The following is a 21139-nucleotide window of genomic DNA, read 5'->3' on the forward strand; positions in this document are numbered from 1 at the left end:
AACGCACAACAGTCAAACCTACATAATGAGCAACTCAGAGCAGTCTGACACATACACTAATTAAGCCACACAGTGGCCACTTATTGGACTTTGCAGATGCAGAGTGACCCAAGCATAAACAGGACAAAGCTCCCAGTCTGAGTGACCAGTCAAGTATTCATAGGCACTACATATGGCCAGTGTCACAGAACCCATGAAAGCAATTACCACACAGTAGTCCAAGGCAATCACAAAGCATTCAGGTTACAAGTCAGTCGCAAAGAAGCCACCCACAGTCTATTGGAGAGTAGATACTCGCAAGCACTCTAATAAAGATGCACAGCCATTAAGTATGACAAAACAATTGTGTCTGAAGTAATCAAAAAAGGACATCAAAATATAGAAAATGCATGAACAGGAAATCCATCAGTCAACAGGGTATTCAGAGCGAAAAGGGGAACAAGTATAACATTCCTCAGGAGACAAGTCCATATAGAGTAGAATGATTACGTTCTAAATTACCAGAGAATACTTTTGCCACAGCTGCAAATAAAAGTGAAATGTAGGTTAAAAAAAGATGACATCTCAGTTGCAACTGGGTAAGCTCGGGCTGCCTTTCAAACTCAACCATGAAGCGAAGAAACTGGTAAGCGCTGAGCCCCTTCATCCACAGATCCCACTCACAAAAGGCAAGTACAGCAGCCTGTTTTTTCACTCAAAGTTGGCAGCGGAACAGAAGGGTGCGCACAAACAGTGCGGAAAGAGGGTCTTTTCCCTTTCTTTATTAAAGTACAGAACAACTGAGTGATTGATTCATTTGTCTGTCTTCCAATAGCAGCTCCCAGACATTGAGAATGAGATACAAAGTTCAGGGAGGGATCGGGAGGCACTGGGGGAGCAAGCTCTCTAGAGAGTTACACCAGCGAAGGGGCATCATGGAAAGAGATCAGGCTAGACTCCTGGCCGCTCACATCCTTTTCAGGCAGCATAGGGTTTGTGGGCTTGCTGCTGCCACCTTCCTCCTCCTCATCTTCCATGTTAGGCCACGAAGATTGGTCATCGACACGCTGCAGTCGCTCATTTAATGCCTTCAGGGCAATTTGTCTAGGGGGGAAAAGACATGGAGTGGTTAATATTCACAGTAGGGTTCAAATACTTCTAGTAAAATCGAGCACTTGGACCAGAGTCAGCTGCTAGGAAACCAGCACTACAACGATTCATTAGTTGTATTGTACTCATCAGGTCCTCTTCATACATGAGGTTTACCTAAATTCAAGTTATGTTTCATTGAGCCGCTCTGGATTTGGACCGTCAAATATCATACATGCTCTGTATTACTACAAGCTTGGGACTTAACAAGGACACCCTCCAAATGGCATCTAATCAGCAAATTGGGCCTGGCAAGCCAGACTGATCTTGGCAGATCAGTACTTAGACAGCAGGACCATTCTACATCGACGTTTCAGGTCGTGAATAGACATGGGGCACAGATCTTGCAGGGAAATCCATTAGACAGCACAGCTGCCTCCTCATGTTGTACAAACCTGACACTTTCTTTAGAACTGCCTCAGCAAAAATAAATGAGCCACAGTGACAAATATCCCCAGGAGAAACATGTGCCACAGGATCTCAATTAGTCAGATCATAAAACGAGGACAATGTTAAATCGACATCTCTAATTAAAAATAAAAACTACTAGGGAAGAATGCATACATACACTTCATACAAATAGGCCTATTGACAAGGTTTAGAGACAACTGGTGTTTTTCAGTTGGATACATTTAATGACACTTTCATATTTCCTAGCCACAAAGCTGCAGCTAAGGCGCATCTTGATATTACTGCCTTTTGCAGCAGAACATTTCTCAAGCTGCTCAATCTTCTAGAGTAGATTTCCAGTTGCAAAATATGCCTTAACCAATAATGAGTTAACAACATTGCTTTAGACAGCATTAATATCCCTCTAAATGTGCATCCAATGTAGAATAAAAAAATAACGGCAAAACACAGAAGTGGCAAATGGTGCGGTGCTGGATCTGTTGGGGCTCCCTGGCACCAATTATTCTGATTCATAATCCTCCTAAATACGGGGTCTGAAAGGCTTTTAAGTCCTTCAGTGGGTGACCAACCGGAGTATTAAGAGGTGTGCAGTACAGCCGACACGGAGCTAGTGCTGAATGGCACAAACAAAGAATGGCCACTGAGGCAGCTTTTATGTGACCAAATGAGGGACTGGTGTTCTGAAGGTGAGAAACGATGGACTGACACTGCACACTGTAGTGCATTTCGAGCTGTGATGAAAGGACTGGAACAAACTGTTGTTGAGGGCTCTGCGGTAGGAGTCGTCCCGCAAAGCCAAGAAGAGTGGCTAACCTGGATTGCTGTAACTGACATGAAGTCACAGGGGTGAGAAGGGCCGTGGGCATGGCTGGTGCCCCTTGTGCTAGGGGAGCAGGCAAATAGGCCCTGTTTTGGTGGCGCCTACTGGAGAGTGGAGGTACGGGCCTGGCTGACGGGTTGCAGGCCTGTGGGTAGTCCATTGTGGAGAGCAGAAATTGAGTTAGTATCATGGCGTCCACCTAGGACAGAAGACTGCTCGCTCCATTGATGGAGCGGTCAGCAGGTACAGTGATGTTGCTTCGGTTTGGTTGGTAGCTGCTGTCGAGTGGACTATGATGACAGTTCACACATTATTCTTTGTAGGGAATGGAAAAGTCATGCACATAGTTAGTCTGGAACAGTGCCCAAATGTAATTTGATGCGATTACTATCTGGAGAATATAGGTTTACTTTTAATGATTACCCTTTTCACATTTAAGAAATCTAGGTCTTAAAAGTGTAATGAAAATATACTGTGTTTTAGGGTGTAATTCAGCTGGACTTGGAGAGTTAGATGGGCGCAGTCTTACCCTCTGGTATGTTAGGCTACCCTCTTGTTTCTGCAAATAACTGGGGGGCTGAGACGTAGCTTTGTTTGGCTGCTGGGTCAATCTCCCCCCTTAGCTGCAGGGTGAACAAAACTGGGTGGCTCCTGGGTCACAAAGTACGCTATTTAATTGATTTCTCCATGTTCAGAGGTTTGCTAACAGAGGTTAGATTTGGGAGAAATGGAGTGCTATATCCTAAAGAATTCTACATTGTCAATCATTTTGCAAAGGTCTATAGTTGCATTGGTTGGGGACAGGTGGTTCCATGATGAGTTGGAGGCTTGGGCGAGGGAGGGACTTGTTTCACTGTTGAAATATATCTTTTACATGACAGGCACTACTCATCGTGATCTGACATTGTGGATGAAAACATACTATGCTTAGTCTGTGGGTTGCTTAATTGGTTACTTGATGGGATCCCATAATAAGTTACTACTGCACTGACTGGCCAGGAGGACAGATATGTGGAAGGGGTTGGTGCCCTTACTGGAATTAAACTAGCTGTGTGTTTATGCACCCAGTAATGCAGACACTGCATTTTTCTCAGAAAGTTTGGAGATTCTAAGAAAGTATTTAGAGTGCGGTGGTTGGGAGGACTTGTGTCCAGGTGTATGAATTGAATTGGCCTTTTACCTAAAACATATGAACATATGAATGAACAAAAAAAGGTGCATGTGCAATTTCTGGGGACGTATGACAGGTTGGGACAGTTTGACTAAGCTGCTTATATCGCCAGACCGTATAATTAAGGTCGCAAATCAGATCAGCTCCTAGCTTGGCTAGTGAACAGTGAAAAAGACGAAAAGGGGCCTTCGTGCATGGCAGCATATTTTCCACATACAATCAATATAAAAATATACATTAGCACTTGGACCCTGTAATGGAATGTTTACAGAGCTGGGTTCTCGACAAAGGCCATTTTTACCTTAAACAAATGGATGTTCTTGCTGTCCCTATTGCTACACCGTATCTGCAGCCATTTAACAGCTTTTTCAGTTTTTGTTTGTATAGAAACAACGAAGGGAAATGGATGCTATTCTGCAGCAAGTTGTAAACGAAGCTTTGATGATGGGTTCACTTCCCCCACACACACACAGGAAAATAATGTATAAATATATCGAAAAAAGGAGGAAAGAAGAACCGCACTTCCGCAGGCCAAAAATATACTCCAATCAATGGAAATAGATATTTTAATAATAGAGTAAAATGCAAAGAAAACAGCAACAGACAAACAGAGGCAGGACGCTGTGGTGCACGACCTACAACACAACGCGTTTCGCGCTACACTAAGCGCTTGATCATGATATATATATATGGGATACATTACTCACCGTAATCGTATTTCTGATGCTTGTATCTGCTTAGATTCACATGCTGTGCATAGGCCGACATCTAGTGGAAGCTGCGGAGTATTACAGTTTGTTTTTCGAAACTCGAAAATGGGCGTCGACACAGGCGTGCCAGTAATACTATCCCTAGTGTGACGTCCACTGTACCCAAGATCCCTCACGCGTCTGGGATCCTCAGATTGTATTTTTTCTGACATGAGGAAGCATGAGGAGTAGCGCGAGTACAGATAATCCAAGCAGATAGACAGAAAGGTAAGACTACAAGCAATCATGCACCTTCTCTCGGAGGGGAGGAAGGGTGGGTCGCATGTGAATCTAAGCAGATACAAGCATCAGAAATACGATTACGGTGAGTAATGTATCCCTTCTGAGGCTTGTGGAATCTGCTTAGATCACATGCTGTGCATAGATTAGCGAGCAGTACCCGAAGAAGGTGGGATGTGAGAAGGGTCATGAGCAAACAGGTGTCTTAGAACCGCTTGTCCCACTTGTGTATCTGTCTTGGAATGAGTGTCAATGCAGTAATGCTGAGTAAAAGTGTGAATAGAGCTCCAAGTAGCTGCTTTGCAAATGGTGTCGAGGGGAACATTTGCAATGAAAGCCAGAGTGGCCCCAATGCCTCTAGTAGAATGGGCCCTTGGCGTAAAAGGCAGAGTTTTTTTCAGAAAGAGAGTAACACAGCTGTATACAGTTGATAATCCACTTCGAGATCGCGCCTTTAGAGACGCGATCCCCCTCTCTGCCTGTAGCTACGGAGACAAACAGTTGATCTGTTTTCCTTAGCGGTCTGGTTTTATTTACATAGTAGAGGACCGCCCTACGCACATCAAGGGTGTGTAGTTTCACCTCAGCTGAGCTTTGCGGGTTCTGGAAGAAAGCCGGAAGCTCGATGGACTGGTTTACATGGAATTTAGATATAAATTTAGGTGAGAACCTAGGGTGTGTGCGTAAAACCAGTTTGTCTTTGTGGATAGTAAAGAAAGGATCCTGCACTGACAGAGCCTGAATTTCACTGACCCTTCTTATAGAGGTAATGGCTACTAAGAAGGCCGTTTTATAAGTCAGGTGTTTGAGACTACTTTTATGCATGGGTTCGAAGGGGGGGCCCATTAGCTTAGCTAGCACCACATTGATGTCCCATCCTGGCGGTGGGTTCGAAATAGGAGGGTGAAGTCTCTTTACTCCTTCCATGAAGGCTTTAACTACTGGTACTTTCCACCACGATACTTTGTTATGGGATGTGGTGTAAGCCGAGAGGGCTGCCAGGTGTACTTTCAGAGAGTTAAAAACCAAACCTGCGTCCAGCAGGTGGAGCATGTATGTTACAACGTTGGAAGGAGTGCAATCAACTGGGTTGATTTGTTTATTCTGGCACCAAATAACGAATCTCTTCCACTTGTCAAAGTAACAGTGCCTTGTGTTTGGTTTCCTGGATTCTTTTAGGATGTCCATACACCTCTGTGGTAAATTGAGATGCCCAAACTCTATGACCTCAGGAGCCATGCTGCCAGGTTCATTGAGTTGGGTTCCTGGTGCACTGTTTGACCTTGTTGCTGGGACAGTAGGTTGTACCAGGCTGGGAGTTTGATGGGCTCGCACACCGCCATCCTGCGTAGGTGTGGAAACCATGGTTGTCTCGCCCACATGGGAGCAACTAGGATGAGCGTCATCGATTCCTTGTTCATCTTGTACACCACCTTCCTGATGAGAGGAGTTGGTGGAAAAGCGTACGCAAACATCCCTGACCAGTTCATCCACAGGGCGTTCCCTTGGGAGTCTGGCTGGGGGAACCTGGATGCAAATCCTGGGCATTGTTTGTTTTCGCTTGTGGCGAATAGGTCTATAGTGGGGACACCCCACTGAGAGAAGAGATCTTCTACGATATCTCTGTGAAGGACCCATTCGTGTTCTTCTGGGAGGGAGTCTCTGCTTGGGGCATCCGCTAGGGAATTGAGCTCCCCTGGAACATGTTGTGATGACAGGAAGATGTTCCGTCTGAGTGCCCATATCCAGATTTTCTGGGCAAGCTTGGACAGATTTGGCGAACGAGTCCCTCCTTGTTTGTTCAGATAGAACATGGCTGTCGTGCTGTCCGTCCGGATCTGCACCGACAAGTTTAGCAGATGGGGCTCGAACGCCCGAAGCGCTCGGAATACTGCCAGAAGCTCTAGCAGGTTGATGTGGTTCTTGGCTACTGAGTGAGACCAGAGACCCTGAGCTGTGTGGTGGAGATGGTGAGCTCCCCACCCAGTCAGGCATGCATCTGTAGTCACCACTGCCTGTACTTCGGGATCGTAAAAGGGTTTTCCCCTTGCGAGATTCTCTCTTGTCCACCAGTGTAAGCTCTGTACGAGTGTTGGCGAAACGACCACTAGATCGTCCCACTGACCACTTGCCTGAGACCACTGTTTCGCCAACCATTCCTGCATGGGACGCATGCGCAGACGCGCGTGGGGGACCAGGTAAATGCATGACGCCATCATGCCCAGTAACCGCATTGCTTTGCGTACCGTTATTTGTTGACCTGACTGATAATGTGGAATTTGCAGTAGTATATTCCGAATTCTCTCTTCCGAAGGGAAGGTCAACCCTTTTTGAGTATCTAGGATTGCTCCTAGGAACTGTTTTGAGGTGCTTGGCACCAGACTTGACTTCTTCTCGTTGATAGAGAAGCCTAATTCGTGGAGGAGGTCGATAGTCCTCTGAATGTTTGACCTGCAAATTCCTGGGGTTTCCCCCGTTATGAGCCAGTCGTCCAGATAAGGGTACACTGGGATTGCCTCCCTGCGTAGGTGTGCAGCTGCCACCGCCAGTACCTTGGTGAATACCCTTGGTGCTGAAGCTATCCCGAAGGGCAGTACCTTGAATTGGTAGTGGCGACTGTCCACTTTGAAGCGCAAGTATTTTCTGTGCGCTGGGAGCATGGAAATATGAAAATAAGCATCTTTCATATCCAAGGTTGCCTCCATACGCACCTTGAGGCAGCGGGCTGGTAAGTGTAGGAAATATATAAGGTGTACCTATATACCAAGAGTGAAGAGTATGTACCACCCCCCACTCTCCCTACTTGCAGGGCCGAGGCCAGTGGCCTACTAGGCCCGGGCCGAGGCCAGCGGCCTTCCGAGGCCCAGATCCGTCGTGCAGCAGCCGACGGTCGATGTCTTCTCCAGCCGTCGTCGAGTGTCGAGGGTCGACGTTGGGGTGGGGAAGGATGTCAGTAAATAATTTTAAACTTCTATAATTAGCAAAAGTATGGCTAAGGCCAGGGGACTCCGCAAGATGCTTCCGACCAGTATGGCGGAAAAAAACAATCTGAGGATCCCAGACGCGTGAGGGATCTTGGGTACAGTGGACGTCACACTAGGGATAGTATTACTGGCACGCCTGTGTCGACGCCCATTTTCGAGTTTCGAAAAACAAACTGTAATACTCCGCAGCTTCCACTAGATGTCGGCCTATGCACAGCATGTGATCTAAGCAGATTCCACAAGCCTCAGAAATATATATATATATATATAATGAAACCAGGTAAGGATAGGACTGTTTTGTATCATTTGAATTCCTCTTTAAATGTCGACATACAAATTGTATATTAAATATTAGCATGTAGATTGGAACTGGTTATTTCAAAACATGTCAGTTGGCAAGTTTTAGTCCTTAAAAAAACAAGTTCGAGGAGAATGTTCCTCTAACTGGATGTGGTCGGGTAGTCTGGCAATAAGGGAGCAATGATGAGCCATGATGCATACACATATTTTAACATGGTACACTGGAAATGAGGTAACCCTGGTTTGGTTTGGACTAGGGAGGCACACATTTCCTGAGGTGGAGGAACTTTAGCTGAATAACCTGCTGCGATGTGGTGGTCAAACAGGAAAACAGATTATTGGAAGGCGATGCATGGCACCAGAAAGGGCTGCCCGCTCTCCTCTTTAACGTTCTAAGGAACCACTGACTGAGGTTTCCGTAAAGCATTGGCAAAGATGGAGTCAAGAGTAATTGGGGTAAAACACTGGATTTCACACTATGTCGAGGACATTCAAATGCATGTAAGTGATTCATATGTTGTTAAATTCCACGTATGCCTATAGAACTGCATAACCTCTCTTCGCACCTAGTTAAGCAATCAATGGAGTCAAATAGCTTATTAATGTCTTGATGTTTTGGAAATAGGTTTTTTCAGCAAACAAATTGGTTGATTTGGGGTTACCTTGGACAAGGGTTTAAAGTATACACTTTTGTTCAGCCTTCATTTTCAAAGATTAAGATAAAGCACTTATGTTCTAACATCTATTGCATGAGGTCATATTTTACTTGTAACAAGTCTAAACAGGATTTTATTTTAAAGCCAAACAGAATTATTAGAGACACATGTATTCAGCACTTTTACATATATTCAACCATATATTTCATATGTCTAATTAGGACTTTTTTGCTAGACAAACAAATTCTAGTAGCACATGTATTCAGCAGACACGGTGTTTCGAAATAAAATCTTCAGGGCTGTTTTCATGTGCAATTTCTAATGCTCTAAATGATTAGTCAGAGTAACACAACTTTATGATCTGGATTTCTTGCGTCGCTGTTGAGAGCAACAAGAATACGGTCAAATATGTATATGCACGCTGTCCGCCTGCAATGGTGACAGCCTGGAGGCACATTTTCTATGTATGTGGTGGACGTGCCACAGGACGGCCATTTTAGGAATAAGTAGTATATTGGCTGATGAGCTTCTTAACCTGGCGGTTACAACCTATCATTAATTTGGGTCTCCTGGGTTTACTATTGGTCAAAAAGCATATGCAGCGTTAAACCCATTTGCTTTTTTACTTGGTTCTGGCAAAGCATAACAATGCCATGACCTGGAAGAAGGAAAGTTCCCGGCTGTTTACCATTTGGCTTTCGTCATATATGGGCGGCGGTGGAACAGGATCTCCATCATTTTTAAATGCAACGCAAGAAGGAAAGTGCAGGACATTTGTTTGGTGTGGCATAGGACAGGGATTCATTGGATCAGTTGAACGACTTTAGACCACCTTGAACCTTTTTCTTAAAAATGAATGACAAAATTAAGATTCATACTAATGAATGGTAGAACACTGACAAGGCATTGAGGTAGCCCGATACATAAAGATGATCCTTCCTATTGCGCAGTTACAATGACGAATGGCAAAACATGAACTGTATAGACATGAAAGTATTGTGCATTCGGTTTACCTTCTGCTCCTTCCACGTGATACATTAAAATTCTTGTTATGATATTTCAGGTATGTTTGTATTGTTAAACTTACTAATATCAAGAAAAAGCTTTCTCTCCGCTTGCAAAGCTCAAACCCCTGAACAGTGGGATGGATGAGTTTAACAGACTCTATGGAACCACCAATCATATATATATATAAAACTAATAATCCGCCCAGAAAATGAAGTTCTAAAAGTTAAGAGTTAAAAATAGTGCTATGCTGACAGTAATGTAAAACAGTAAAGAGACAAAGTGAATGAAGAATTAAAAATTCAATACAAAATGCTTTTTTTGCCGAAAAGTCAAATGTTGCCGTTTTTGCTTTTTGGTGAAAGTTCAAATTTTGCTGGCCATTGCGAATTTCTCTGTACTTTGCTTGTAAACTGTTGCTTCTCTGTCGGCCCAGTGACCTCACCAGTCTCTTTTGTTCCACACCTAGATGCCTTACCCCCCACCCCCGCTTCTCCCTCCTTTCCTCGCTTCCACTTCCATGACCCTTTCTGTTTCTCCTGTCTTTTCCAACTGCTTTTCCATTGACTATCCTTCCTTTCTCACTAAGTTTGGCAGGAAGAAGTTCAAAAAGGATATCCTGTCCTCAAACCCTTGTCTTCCCATCGCCGACACCTACTTCAACACTTCCTCCAGACAGACCCTCACTGACATCTTCTTTGTCGTTCCTTCGCCAGATCTATGGACTCTTCATATGATCTCTGTGCTTTGCCCCATTTCCTCCTCTCCCATTAATGGTGGCACTCGCTGGGAAGTTCTCATGGCTTTTTCGACTCCTCTAAAGTCATCATTAATGTCTACCTTAATGGCACTGTCATGGTCCAAGGCCCTCGGGCCAATCTCCTCTTTGACAGGCGCTTCTCTCGCCTCATCAATTCCTCATCTGCTGCTGTCCCCTTCTCTCTCACCCCTTGGCTACCTTGCCCTCTCTCTCCTCCTGTGCCCCACCTAGGGCATACCTCTGATCTGTACCCCTCCCCGGAAGGTCTTTAAGGCTGGAAACCTTCATCTTGCCACTCTCAACTCTCGCTCTGCTGTCAAACACTCCTCTGTCATCTGCCACAACCTTGAACTAGATCTTGATGTCCTTGGTCTTACTGAGACATGGTTCACGGCCAGCTGTGTCACAAGCTGTGACACTCTCCTCCCTGATGGCTACAAAATCCTCTCCGCAACCAGATCCTCCTGGTCCGGGGGTGGTTTGGTGGGGGGGGGTAGCCCTGATCTTTACTGAGTGGATTCCTGCCTCTATCACTCCCACTCAGTCCTACTCTTCTTTTGAATGCCTGGTCTGTAGGCTCGCTCTCTCCTAGCCATTCTTGTACCATGGCTGCTATCTACCGCCGTCCTGGTCAAATCACCTAATTTCTCTCTGAGTGGGCGGACCTCTGCTCCTCCCTCCTTGCCTCTACCACTCAACTTCTCCCCCGTGGTGACCTGAATATCCATCTCGACTCTCCTTGCCCCTCCTCTTTACTCTAACGCAACCTCTGCGACCTCCCTTTCTCTGTCCATCCTCCCCTCTGGCCCGACTCACTCTGCAGGGCACACTCAATGTCTTGATCTCCTCGGACCTGCCCCTCACCATCCTTCTAACCACTCCTCTCCTGGAGCAATCATTCCCTCCTCTCATCTCTCCCCCTATTCCCCCCAGGCCATGCCTACCCCAACACTGCCACCCATCTTCACGGACATCCGGCCCATGAATCGTACGTCAGTTGAGGCTTTCGCCGCCACCTTCTCCCCCCCACCCCCTCCATCACCTATGGTTGACTCACATCCTGACACAGCCCTGTCTCTGCTATACTCTTATTTCTTATACTCCTGGCCCTGCGATGAGGCTCCATTTGAAGTCCAAAGCCAAGTGCAATTCCTGGTATGGCTCTGACCTAGTTACACTTAAACTTAAGTGTAGGGCAGCTGAGAGGAAATGGAGGGCTTCTTATTCATCCTGACAAACTTGCCTGTCGCCTGCTCCAAAAGGCAATACTGACTCTGTCCTCACCAAGAAGAGAGTCCACATTCAAGGCTGTGTCTCTGCGGCATCTAACAACTCGCGCGAACTCTTTAAAATGTGCAAGGAGCTGGCCAACCCTGCTGCAGTTTCTACCCCTCCTGTTGCCTCCCAGGCTCTCTGCAATGCCCTTGCCTCTCACTTTATCTCAAAAACAAAGGATGTCAACTGTCCACCCTCTCCTCCTCACTCACTCCCCCTCCACTCGCCTCTCTGCCTGTGCATGCTGACCCTCCTTCAGCCACCCCTCCACCTTCTCTCTCATCCTTTCCTCTTTTCACCCCTGATAGACCAGTCCGATCTATGACAGCCTCATCAAAACAGATTCATCCCTGTTACTCTAAAATCATAAAGGACCACGCCGATACCCTACCTCCGGGCCCTTGCCGATATCTGCAACCACTCCTTTGCCTCGGGTTCCTTCCACTCCCCTCTGAAGCACTCCCTTGTGAATCTCTTCTCAAGAAACCTGCAGCTGATCCTTCTTGTCCAGCTAACTATCGCCCAATTTTCATTGCTCCTTTTCTGGGCAAACCCCTGGAAAAGCTGGCCATCTCTTAGCTTAACCTTCATTCCGATTCTGTTTGGTTTCTCCACGGCCACCAGTCTGGCTTCAGGGCTGCCAGAAGCACGGAATCTGCCCTCTTGAAAATCCGTGAAGATCTGCTCTCTAACCTAGACTCTAACATTCCCTTTGTTCTCATCCAACTCGATCTCTCTTCTGCCTTCGTCACGGTCAACCATACCATCCTGCTCAACCGTCTCTGTGATAACTTGGGTATCACTGATCAGGCTCTGGCCTGGCTGACCTATTTCCTCTCTGATTGACCATCCCAGGTCCAACTTGGGTCCCTCCTATCATCTATCTCCCTCTCTATCTCTGGCTTTTCAACCAATACCTGGCAAATCTCGCCCACTACATTGCCATTTTCTGCTCCAATTTCCAGTGATATGCTGACAACAACACATTTTCAAGCTGCCCTCGGCCACCTCCTCTCCCATCTCCGATTGCCTAACTGCCATTGAAGCTTGGTGTGCCGCCAACGATCTTTATCTGAATGCCAGCAAGACGGAGATACTCCTCATTGGCACACCTTCATCCTCCTTTCCCCTCACTCTCTGGTCAGCCTCCCTTGACCCTCCTCCTACCCCCACCTGAGAGGCTAAGAACCTTGGGGTCATCTTAGACTCTACACTTTCCTTCTCCTCCCACATTTCTGATGTCTCTAGAAAGTCAAACTTCCTACTGCACCTCCTTAGAGGTACTCTGCCTTTCCTCTCCTTCCCCTAGAAGCTCACCGTCTCCCACGCTCTGGTTCGCTCTAGGTTGGACTATTGTAACAGCCTCTTTCTAAAACTACCTGCCTCTACGTTCCACCCTCTGCAACTAATCCAGAACAGGACTGCAAGACTTGTCCTTGGCATCAAGCACTGGGATCATATCTCTCCAGCTCTGAAATCTCTCCATTGGCACCCAGTGAATGCAAGGATTAAATTCAAAACCCTCTGCATTGTCCATAAGGCTTTCTGGGGTCTGGGTCGAAAAAACCTTCAGCTATCCCTCCGCAAATACCGCCCCTCTCAAGCTCTACGCTCCTCTAACTCCCTCAGGGTCAGTCGTGTCTCAAAATAACGAGCTGGAGTAGATCACCATCTTTGGCTGGGGACTCCCTCTGGAACAGCCTCCCTGCCACTCAAACTTCAGGAGAACCATCTCCAGTTCCAGAAGCACCTCAAGGCCTTTCTCTTTGCTTCTGCCTCCGCCCCCTCTGCCCTGCTGATCTGCTTCTCTCTCTGCACCGTGCACATGCCCTACCCTCTGTCTTCTGGGCCCAGGTACCTGCTCACCATGCCACTCTCCTGCCCTGCCTCCGGGCTACCCCTTGCACTGGGGCTGCATCTATACCCATACAGTTGCCCCCCCCCCGCTTTTTCTTCTTGCACTTATAAGACATAACCTGTCTGCTGCCTTGAACCACTATTTGTTGCCTTTATTATTTTATTTATCCATTATATATCTGTTTGCTCCTATGAGCTGCACTTTCCACTCCACCCCCCTGCACTTTCCCCCTCTCCCATGCACTTGCGCGTTCTCAATGTCACTGGGCCTAGTAAGATCGTTGTTTTATTATCCCCTGTTCCCCCTCCCTTGCCTTGTCGCGCTCTGTAACACTTGTGTACAACAGCAATATAAATAAAACATCAATATCAAAGACAATTCCAGCCCAATATATGCATCAGTTCTAAAAAAGTGTTTGGTTTTTTACTTCAGCCGTATGGGGGTGCAGGGGACACCACATCGTTCCCCAGCTGAATAGCCCTGCTTTTGAACTTGCATATCTCACTGGTAAAGGCAGGGTCCAATAGTTGCACTCACCACTAGCTAGTGGCTAGTGAAATAGGACTCTTGGTGGGTAGTAAATGGTGTGCTGTGTGTATGAATATAAATTAAGTGGCAAGTGGCTTTTTTATGGTTGGTAGCTTGCAGTCCCCCTGGGTAACGTTATATCAGGAGTGGGTGAGCCCACTCCTGTGTTTCTAAGCACCCTTCAACATCATAATGTTCCCAGCCAGTTGTGCTTTCATATATATTGGTTTTAATTAAATATCAGTGTTTATTTTTGTTTTCTTCATGTTTAACTAAGTTAAAAGTTAATTTTACCACATAACGCACAGTGTTCTTCATTATGCAGTGCTATTTTGGCTGCATAATGCGTTAAGCAGGGACATATACATTTCAATCATTTACGCCATCACATCTTGGAGCAGAAAGACCAGCCAGACCAATATAGTTAGTATTTTCTTTTACTATTTGCCAATTTGTTTCACACGAATAATGTAGGAAACTTCACTACTTATTATTTGCAAAGCAGATAATAGCAATGAAAAGGCTGGGGATATTCTAAAAGTTAGCTGAGCAAGAGCAAGACACAAGTCACAAAACGCCTTCTCGCAGAACTGGTACAACGGGCCTGGTGAGCAATTCGAAATAATCAGCAAAATGATTTACGGAGCAACGACAAACAAGGTTACGCCTTGCTGCATGATTTGGCAAGGTGCGGCTCAATGAGTCATACTTGGTTCACCACGGTGCTTGGTATACAAGAGAAAGGTGGGGCTCAGGGTTTCTTTTCTCGATAAAAGCATGCTTTGGACCAGCACAGGTGAACGTTGTGAATCCTGAAGTACGAGTATATGTCCTGATGCAGACATGCGAGTGGATTTGTTCAGTTGGTGTGTTTAGGCTGCTCATAGTATAGGAGAATATGGGTTACTGGATTAGAGTTCGACAGTGTGAAAGAAAGCTTTAATTTTGCAACATGCAGCTCTATCATCATGCAATTTCACTTACCCACAACACCTTTATCAGAGGTTTCAGCGACAACCTTGCTAGATATCGGAGCAGATTGCTTTGGCAGCAGTTTCATCCATCCACACTGAAGCCTACTTTTTTTTTAGATTTGGATCCTAGGTGGAACGGGTGCACGACTAATGTTAAAAGAGCTGTTTGGTGTAGTGACCAACACACCTCGGTGTGCATCCATCCCAGTGCCTTGGCACTCTTACAGAAACACTAGACTGCTTAGCTATCCAAGTACAGTCATTTCCCTGAAAACAAGCTTTTAGTTAGATTCTCTTCGTGGAAAAAGTGGACTGAATCTAAACCTCATCCACGGAAGATTCTGTTTCAGCTGCACATGCCACAGATGTATCAAGTAGTGAAAGAATGAAGGACTTAAATAGAGCATGTGCCTCACAAAGTCCAGATGCCGCCCCACCACATCCAGAACTACATACTATAAAACACACATCAACTCACTCACAGGGTCCCACAGACTTCATGTCCTTGAATACCCAACATGAAGGATACAAATTCCAAAGCATTACTTGCCTCACTTTTAGCTTTTAGGAATGTGGTCAAGACTTACTCATAAAAAAAGATGTGAGGTGCAACCAGCTAGCTCAAAATCTCAACAAGAAAATAAATGAAGTTAAAAAAATAATACAAATTAAAAAAGATAGATATTTATTTATTGTGCATTTGTAAGGCGCTTATACATCAAGTAAATTGTGTTTCAAAGCACCTACAGAGGTTAGGGAGGGAACATGGGAATGAAAGGCAAATATAAAACAATGAAGAGAAAGAAGGAGGTGGTCCTAACTAGGCCTTGTGAGCATTCAGAACGTGCAAGCGCAGAGAGAGCAGGGACGAGAGGGGAGTAAGTGCTAGGAGTTCCACAGAGGAAAGTGCTTGAGAGTAGGCTGTTAATACAATAAGTGCAGGCCTGTGAGACAGCACAGGCCAGCGGATGCCCAAATGCAAGTGCTGGGAGTAGGGCAGGCTGAGGCTATTTGGGAGTGTCAGGAGGGGGCTGGGAGGTGGGGGGAAGAGGACAAGACCCAGAAAGGACACAAGGGACCTGGTCACCTTTTAGCTAGGGGAAGGAGGAGGTGAAAAGGAAAGTCTTGAGGAGTTTCTAGAATTTGAGGAGAACCGGCTCAAGACGCAGAAGATGGAGGAGGCTGTTCCAGAAGAGGGAGTCAGCTGAGGCAAGAGATTGGCCACCAGCTCGCTGTTTAGAGAGGCGTTTGACAGCTAGAGAGTTGGTGCCGGAGGAGCGTAAAGGTCTGGAGGGAGAGTATTTGGTGAGAGCCAGTTGTAGATCGTGTGGTCTCTGTCCCCAGACAGCCTTATGGATGATGAAGAGGGATTTGAATTTGATCCTTGCAGCAAACGGGAGCCAGTGGAGAGGTTGTAGGGCTTATAATGTCCAGACCTACCTATTTTATTAGCCAATAATCGAAAAGTGCTCAGAAAATTAATAAAAGAAAACCCCAAACGGTTTAACCAGCATAAAAGAAGTCAACAAAATCAGCAACTATTGCAAGTAAGGCTGTACCTGACAAGGGCTCCAAGAGGTTGCAGACTCCTCTTGGGTGCCCCCGATAGCAAAACGAGTTTCTAAGTCTCATCATGGATAATGGGGTGGGATCTGCACAAGTGCAGTGGTGGGTCAATGTCTCCACAGGATTGCATTAGGTCCTTGGGTTTCTCCCACGGCTTTAGAAAGAGGCAATAAATAAATTGCATCCCAATGTGGAAAAGGTAGCAGATCCTCACAAGTACTGAGGAGGCGTTAGGGTTCCATAGAATTCAAGACCCGTTCAGGTACCTCTTAGTATGTTGCTCCTGAATGTTCCAATACAGCTCCGAATAGGCCAACAAGCATCTGGGATCGTCCATCAAGGTCACATCTTTTTCAGGAAATGCCAGTGGTCTCCATTGGCCCTCAATTTGGTTTTGTTCCCAAGATGTTTTATTTCAAGGTATTCTTGGGCACCAGAGACTTGGTGATGTGCCAATAAGAGATTGTTTTCTCTTGTAGTGCATTTCAAAGTGGGGCCTAGGTCCCGAGTCTTCTAAAACCTTTTGAATGGTCCATAGCCTTTGTGCCTGCATTGGATACAAGAAAAGTATCCACAGAAAGGCAGCCATGTTCCACCTCATTGTTCAAAAGGATAAGTTGGATTCAACTCTGCTAGCCGCCAGTCAGCGGTCAGAAGATTTCAGGTAAAGCTCCTTCCAATGCAGGCATGCAGTCCTAAAGGGTCAGCAGATATGAGCAATGTTGTCCTCATATTCAAAAATCCAGTAATGCCACAGCTGATACACCAGTAATCCTTTTAATGAGTCTTGGTAATTCCCAGCACAGTAACCAAATCTAAATCCTAGTTACGTGTCCATCCACCTTCTGTGACCCCATGAGCCAACATCCTCTGCTTTGATGTCATAGTAAAAGTTGCAACCCGAAATAGACCACCGTGGGATTCAGACACTCAAATCTCCAAGGCTGTATGTATGTATGGCATGCCTGTGCACAGGGGATAGTCGTGGCTAGTTCTTGTGCCCTCTTGTCAGGACTTGCCATCCTAAGAACAAAGGTATTCCTCTAGAACCCTGAAAATTGCATTTTCAGGCCCTTTCTGCCTACCTAGATTATCTCCTGGGAAGGCACTACCCAGGATTGGCACATTAAAGAGTGAACAGCCCGTGAGGGCAGTGGTTTTGACCCAAGTAAGGTAAAAGCCTGACTACATCTACTAGACAGCCGTTTAGGAGTTGGGAGAACAAAATATAGGCTTTCTAATCAAGTTTGAATTAATTTGAATCCAGGTTCTTTTTTTATCCCAGAATTCATTACATTAGAAGGGAATGATTAGGTGAGTCTAATATCACTAATCAAACAATCATTACAAAAAATATTTTCATTTTATTTCACAAAATTAGGTAAAGAGGTACAGTTGTGATTAACAATGTTATTAGAACGCATTCATTCAGAGGATTATATAGTTTATTCCAAATCGTGAACAGCCGACACGTGTTTCGACACACTGGTCGTTTTCAAGGCCTAACTCTTGGTTCAAAGAGAAGATTTCCGTGAGGATACACATGTCCTATAATGGTGAAATCTTCATACTAGTAAACTGGTAAAATCCAGGAAATGCAGAATTGAGGATTGATGAGATGACTCTAGGAGTCCTACGGTGGAGTTAAACCTGGTCCCAGTGAATCAACCAATAGTTGAGCACAATCATAACCCTTTGGAATGGGAGCAGACTTGGATAATTCACAGTTACAATTATAAACCCGTATTTGGTAAATAGAACAATTAAGGGGCCCAAGCCCCGTGATGCATCAATAGCGTTCCTTGAAAACGATCAGTGTGATTTGGAATAAACTATATAATCTTCTGAATTAATGTGTTCTAATAACATTGTTATTCACAGCTGTACCTCTTTACCTAATTTAACTTGAGCATGAATCACCTTCCCATACTCAAACATACATTAATGTGCTTGAAATAAGGGAGAACAAAATCACAAATAACCAAATTACATGTATACAGAACTGGAGGTGAATTTACAGCGATGGCTACTTGGTGGCATTGTGGAATGTGAGACTTGGCTCAAATGGATTTTCGTATATAATAAATATTTATTTCCTCAACAATCTTCTAGTTAGTCACTAAACAATTGAGACCATCAGGGCAACCTCAACCTGATGGAACTATCGGACATACTGCATTCATGTATATGTTCTATAATATGCAACTCAACATGTTTCTGTCCTCAGTCCTCCAAGTGTTGGGCATTCTTTAAGGGTTTATTCTAATTAGTCTCCTATTGTGGTCTTATAGTAGGAAGAATAGATCATGTTATTTTGTTGTACTGGGATCTCTTCAAAATGAATACATGATGCAACTTCTCATTGTTCTCAAATCTCATTCTTTAATGTTCTATGTGCAAAAAGTCTCCATGTGTGATATAAAAGGAGAAATAATAAGTGGAATGATAAAGTGACTAGTCTGACCCCTCATATAACTTAATATATTAATTCACCTCATACATAAAGTACCTGAGACATTCTGTAGTAGCTGCGTCCACGAGAAATGAATTCTCATTACTCTAATTATTTCCAAGAAATGGATCTCCTAATTTTTCAGTCAAAACAATTAGGGAGGGGAAAAAGAACAATTATAACACGTTAAAAACTACCAATGAAGACTATGCAAAGATTACATTAATGACAACTCATTTTTACAAAAAGGGTGGGCGAGAGAAGAAGCACACGAATCATTGAAAAAAGTCAGATTTTCTAATCTTCAAAATTCCAAAGGGCATAATAGAAATATAACACTCACTGTTCACAATAGTCCCATGTTTGTCATCTACAAGAAAACTGATTTTATTCATGCTTAAGGTATGCAGAAGACACATAGCTATACAAGACAGTACCATGATTGATAGTTAAAAACCTAGATTATGTTTTGCTTACCTAATGTATTTCTGAAAAACCTTGAACAGAAAGTCTTTTAGGCCTGCAAAGTTTCACCTTTGCCACATCATTGTGAAGCAAAGCAACCTTCTTCTAGGTAACAGACAAAACTATCTCTGCGCCACTGCATTACATTCAAAATGTAACTAGTGATTCCAGAGAGTAGGTCATGTCATTGAGATAATTAGGGCATTACGTCCTCGAGAAAGTAGTTTCTTCATAAAACCGCTGGCGTATTTTGTAGGTCAAAATTATGAATAAAAGAACGCCTATTTATAACTGCTTGTCCACAAAAAACAGCTAAACAAAGTGTATTGGCACCACCTCCTTATTATTGTCAAGTTGACGACCCCCATTACCAACTTAATGGAACAGCGTATCGTCATGATGTCAGCAATATGATTACGTCTAAACGTATCAGGGGTATAATTGCTGCAACAAACCTGCCACCATCTTTAAATGGGTAAAGTTGTCATGGCTGACTTCTTATAAATCCCCAAGTGTGTCAGAAACAAAATCATTATGTGAATCATCCACTAATCACAAAAAGAGCTTATTAAGAAAGGTCCTGTCTGTAAATTCAAATCATTAGAGGCCAAAGTCAATCCTGCGTCATTAAGATTATGTACATCGAATATTCGCTGAAAACGTAAATGAACAAAGGACCACTAGACAATGCCAAACAAAGAATATTTGAAATTGTGCCATTTAATATTTTCATTAAAACCCAATTGATGGCTCCTAATCAAATTTAGTAGGTGCTGTTTGAACCAAAGAAACTTTGTTAATAATATTCTGATTAGCACCTTTGATTTTCTTAATCACCCATTGTAGACCCTGAGAGGTATGACCATTATTATAATAATTCTTCACCAAAGGTGCTTTATCAATGTTATTTTTAATACAGCTACGATGTTCAATAATTCTGGTCTTGCATTTTCGATTGGTCTTCCCAATGTGTCAAGACTACAAGGGAATGAGATCAAATAGATCTCATACATACTGTTACAATTTGTGAAGTCATTAAGTGCCATAGATTGAAAACAATCGATTTAGGATTGCCCAAAGTGCAGGTATAATCACATACTATTCATAAACTACACAGATAATGTCCTAGAAGAACATGTTACTTACCCCTGGTAACGTTCTTGCGACTGGATGTTCCTCCCAGGTATTCCTCATCTTTGGCACTTGTTGTCCAGCTTCAGTTGCTTCGAGAGAAAAAAAAGAAAAACAAATCGTCAGAGGGCACTGTGCGTCGAGTCGATGTCCCTCGAAGGCCTCTGTCGAGGATGATGTCATCAAAGGCATATATAGCAGGCGCAGCGCCCGTTGGCCTCAGCTCTTTTTTTTCCCCTCTTGCAGCAGAGCTACCCGTAAACACAGGAGTGACCATACTCCGCATTGATGGAATGGAAGCTGTAATAGCACGGGAAATTCTACTGAGGGGCAGGATGGGGGGAGCGAGGAGGAACATCCAGTGGAAAGAAGGTTACCGGGGTAAGTAACTTGTCCTTCAAATGGACTGTGTCCTGCCACGTATTCCGCATCTTTGACAGACTCCAAAAGCTATTAGGTTTGGAGGTGGGAGTAGAACTGGAATTGATATGTACAGAGTGAAGGACTGCCTTGCCAAAGGAACCATCCTGACCAAGGGAAGAATCCATGGAATAATGCTTAGTGAACGTGTGTACGGAAGATCACGTTGCCGCTTCACAAAGAGTCCTAATTAGTACGCCCATCTGAAGGGCCGTAGATGTAGCCATGCCCCTGGTGGAATGAGCT

General features: G+C 44.6%; 1 protein-coding gene across 1 annotated transcript in view; it reads right to left on the bottom strand.

The window, feature by feature from the left end:
• Positions 1-279: 279 nt before the first annotated feature.
• The window catches only part of TMEM115 (transmembrane protein 115), an 81042-nt gene continuing 60182 nt past the window's right edge, over positions 280-21139 (bottom strand). The window contains exon 2 of the mRNA XM_069644056.1: positions 280-1083. Within this exon, the coding sequence (XP_069500157.1) occupies positions 894-1083 (190 nt within the window). The 3' untranslated portion in view covers positions 280-893. The remainder of the gene's footprint in view (positions 1084-21139) is intronic.

This window comes from Ambystoma mexicanum, chromosome 2p, assembly GCF_040938575.1.
Source record: "Ambystoma mexicanum isolate Mex_15411 chromosome 2p, UKY_AmexF1_1, whole genome shotgun sequence".
NCBI classification, from domain to species: Eukaryota; Metazoa; Chordata; class Amphibia; order Caudata; family Ambystomatidae; genus Ambystoma; species Ambystoma mexicanum.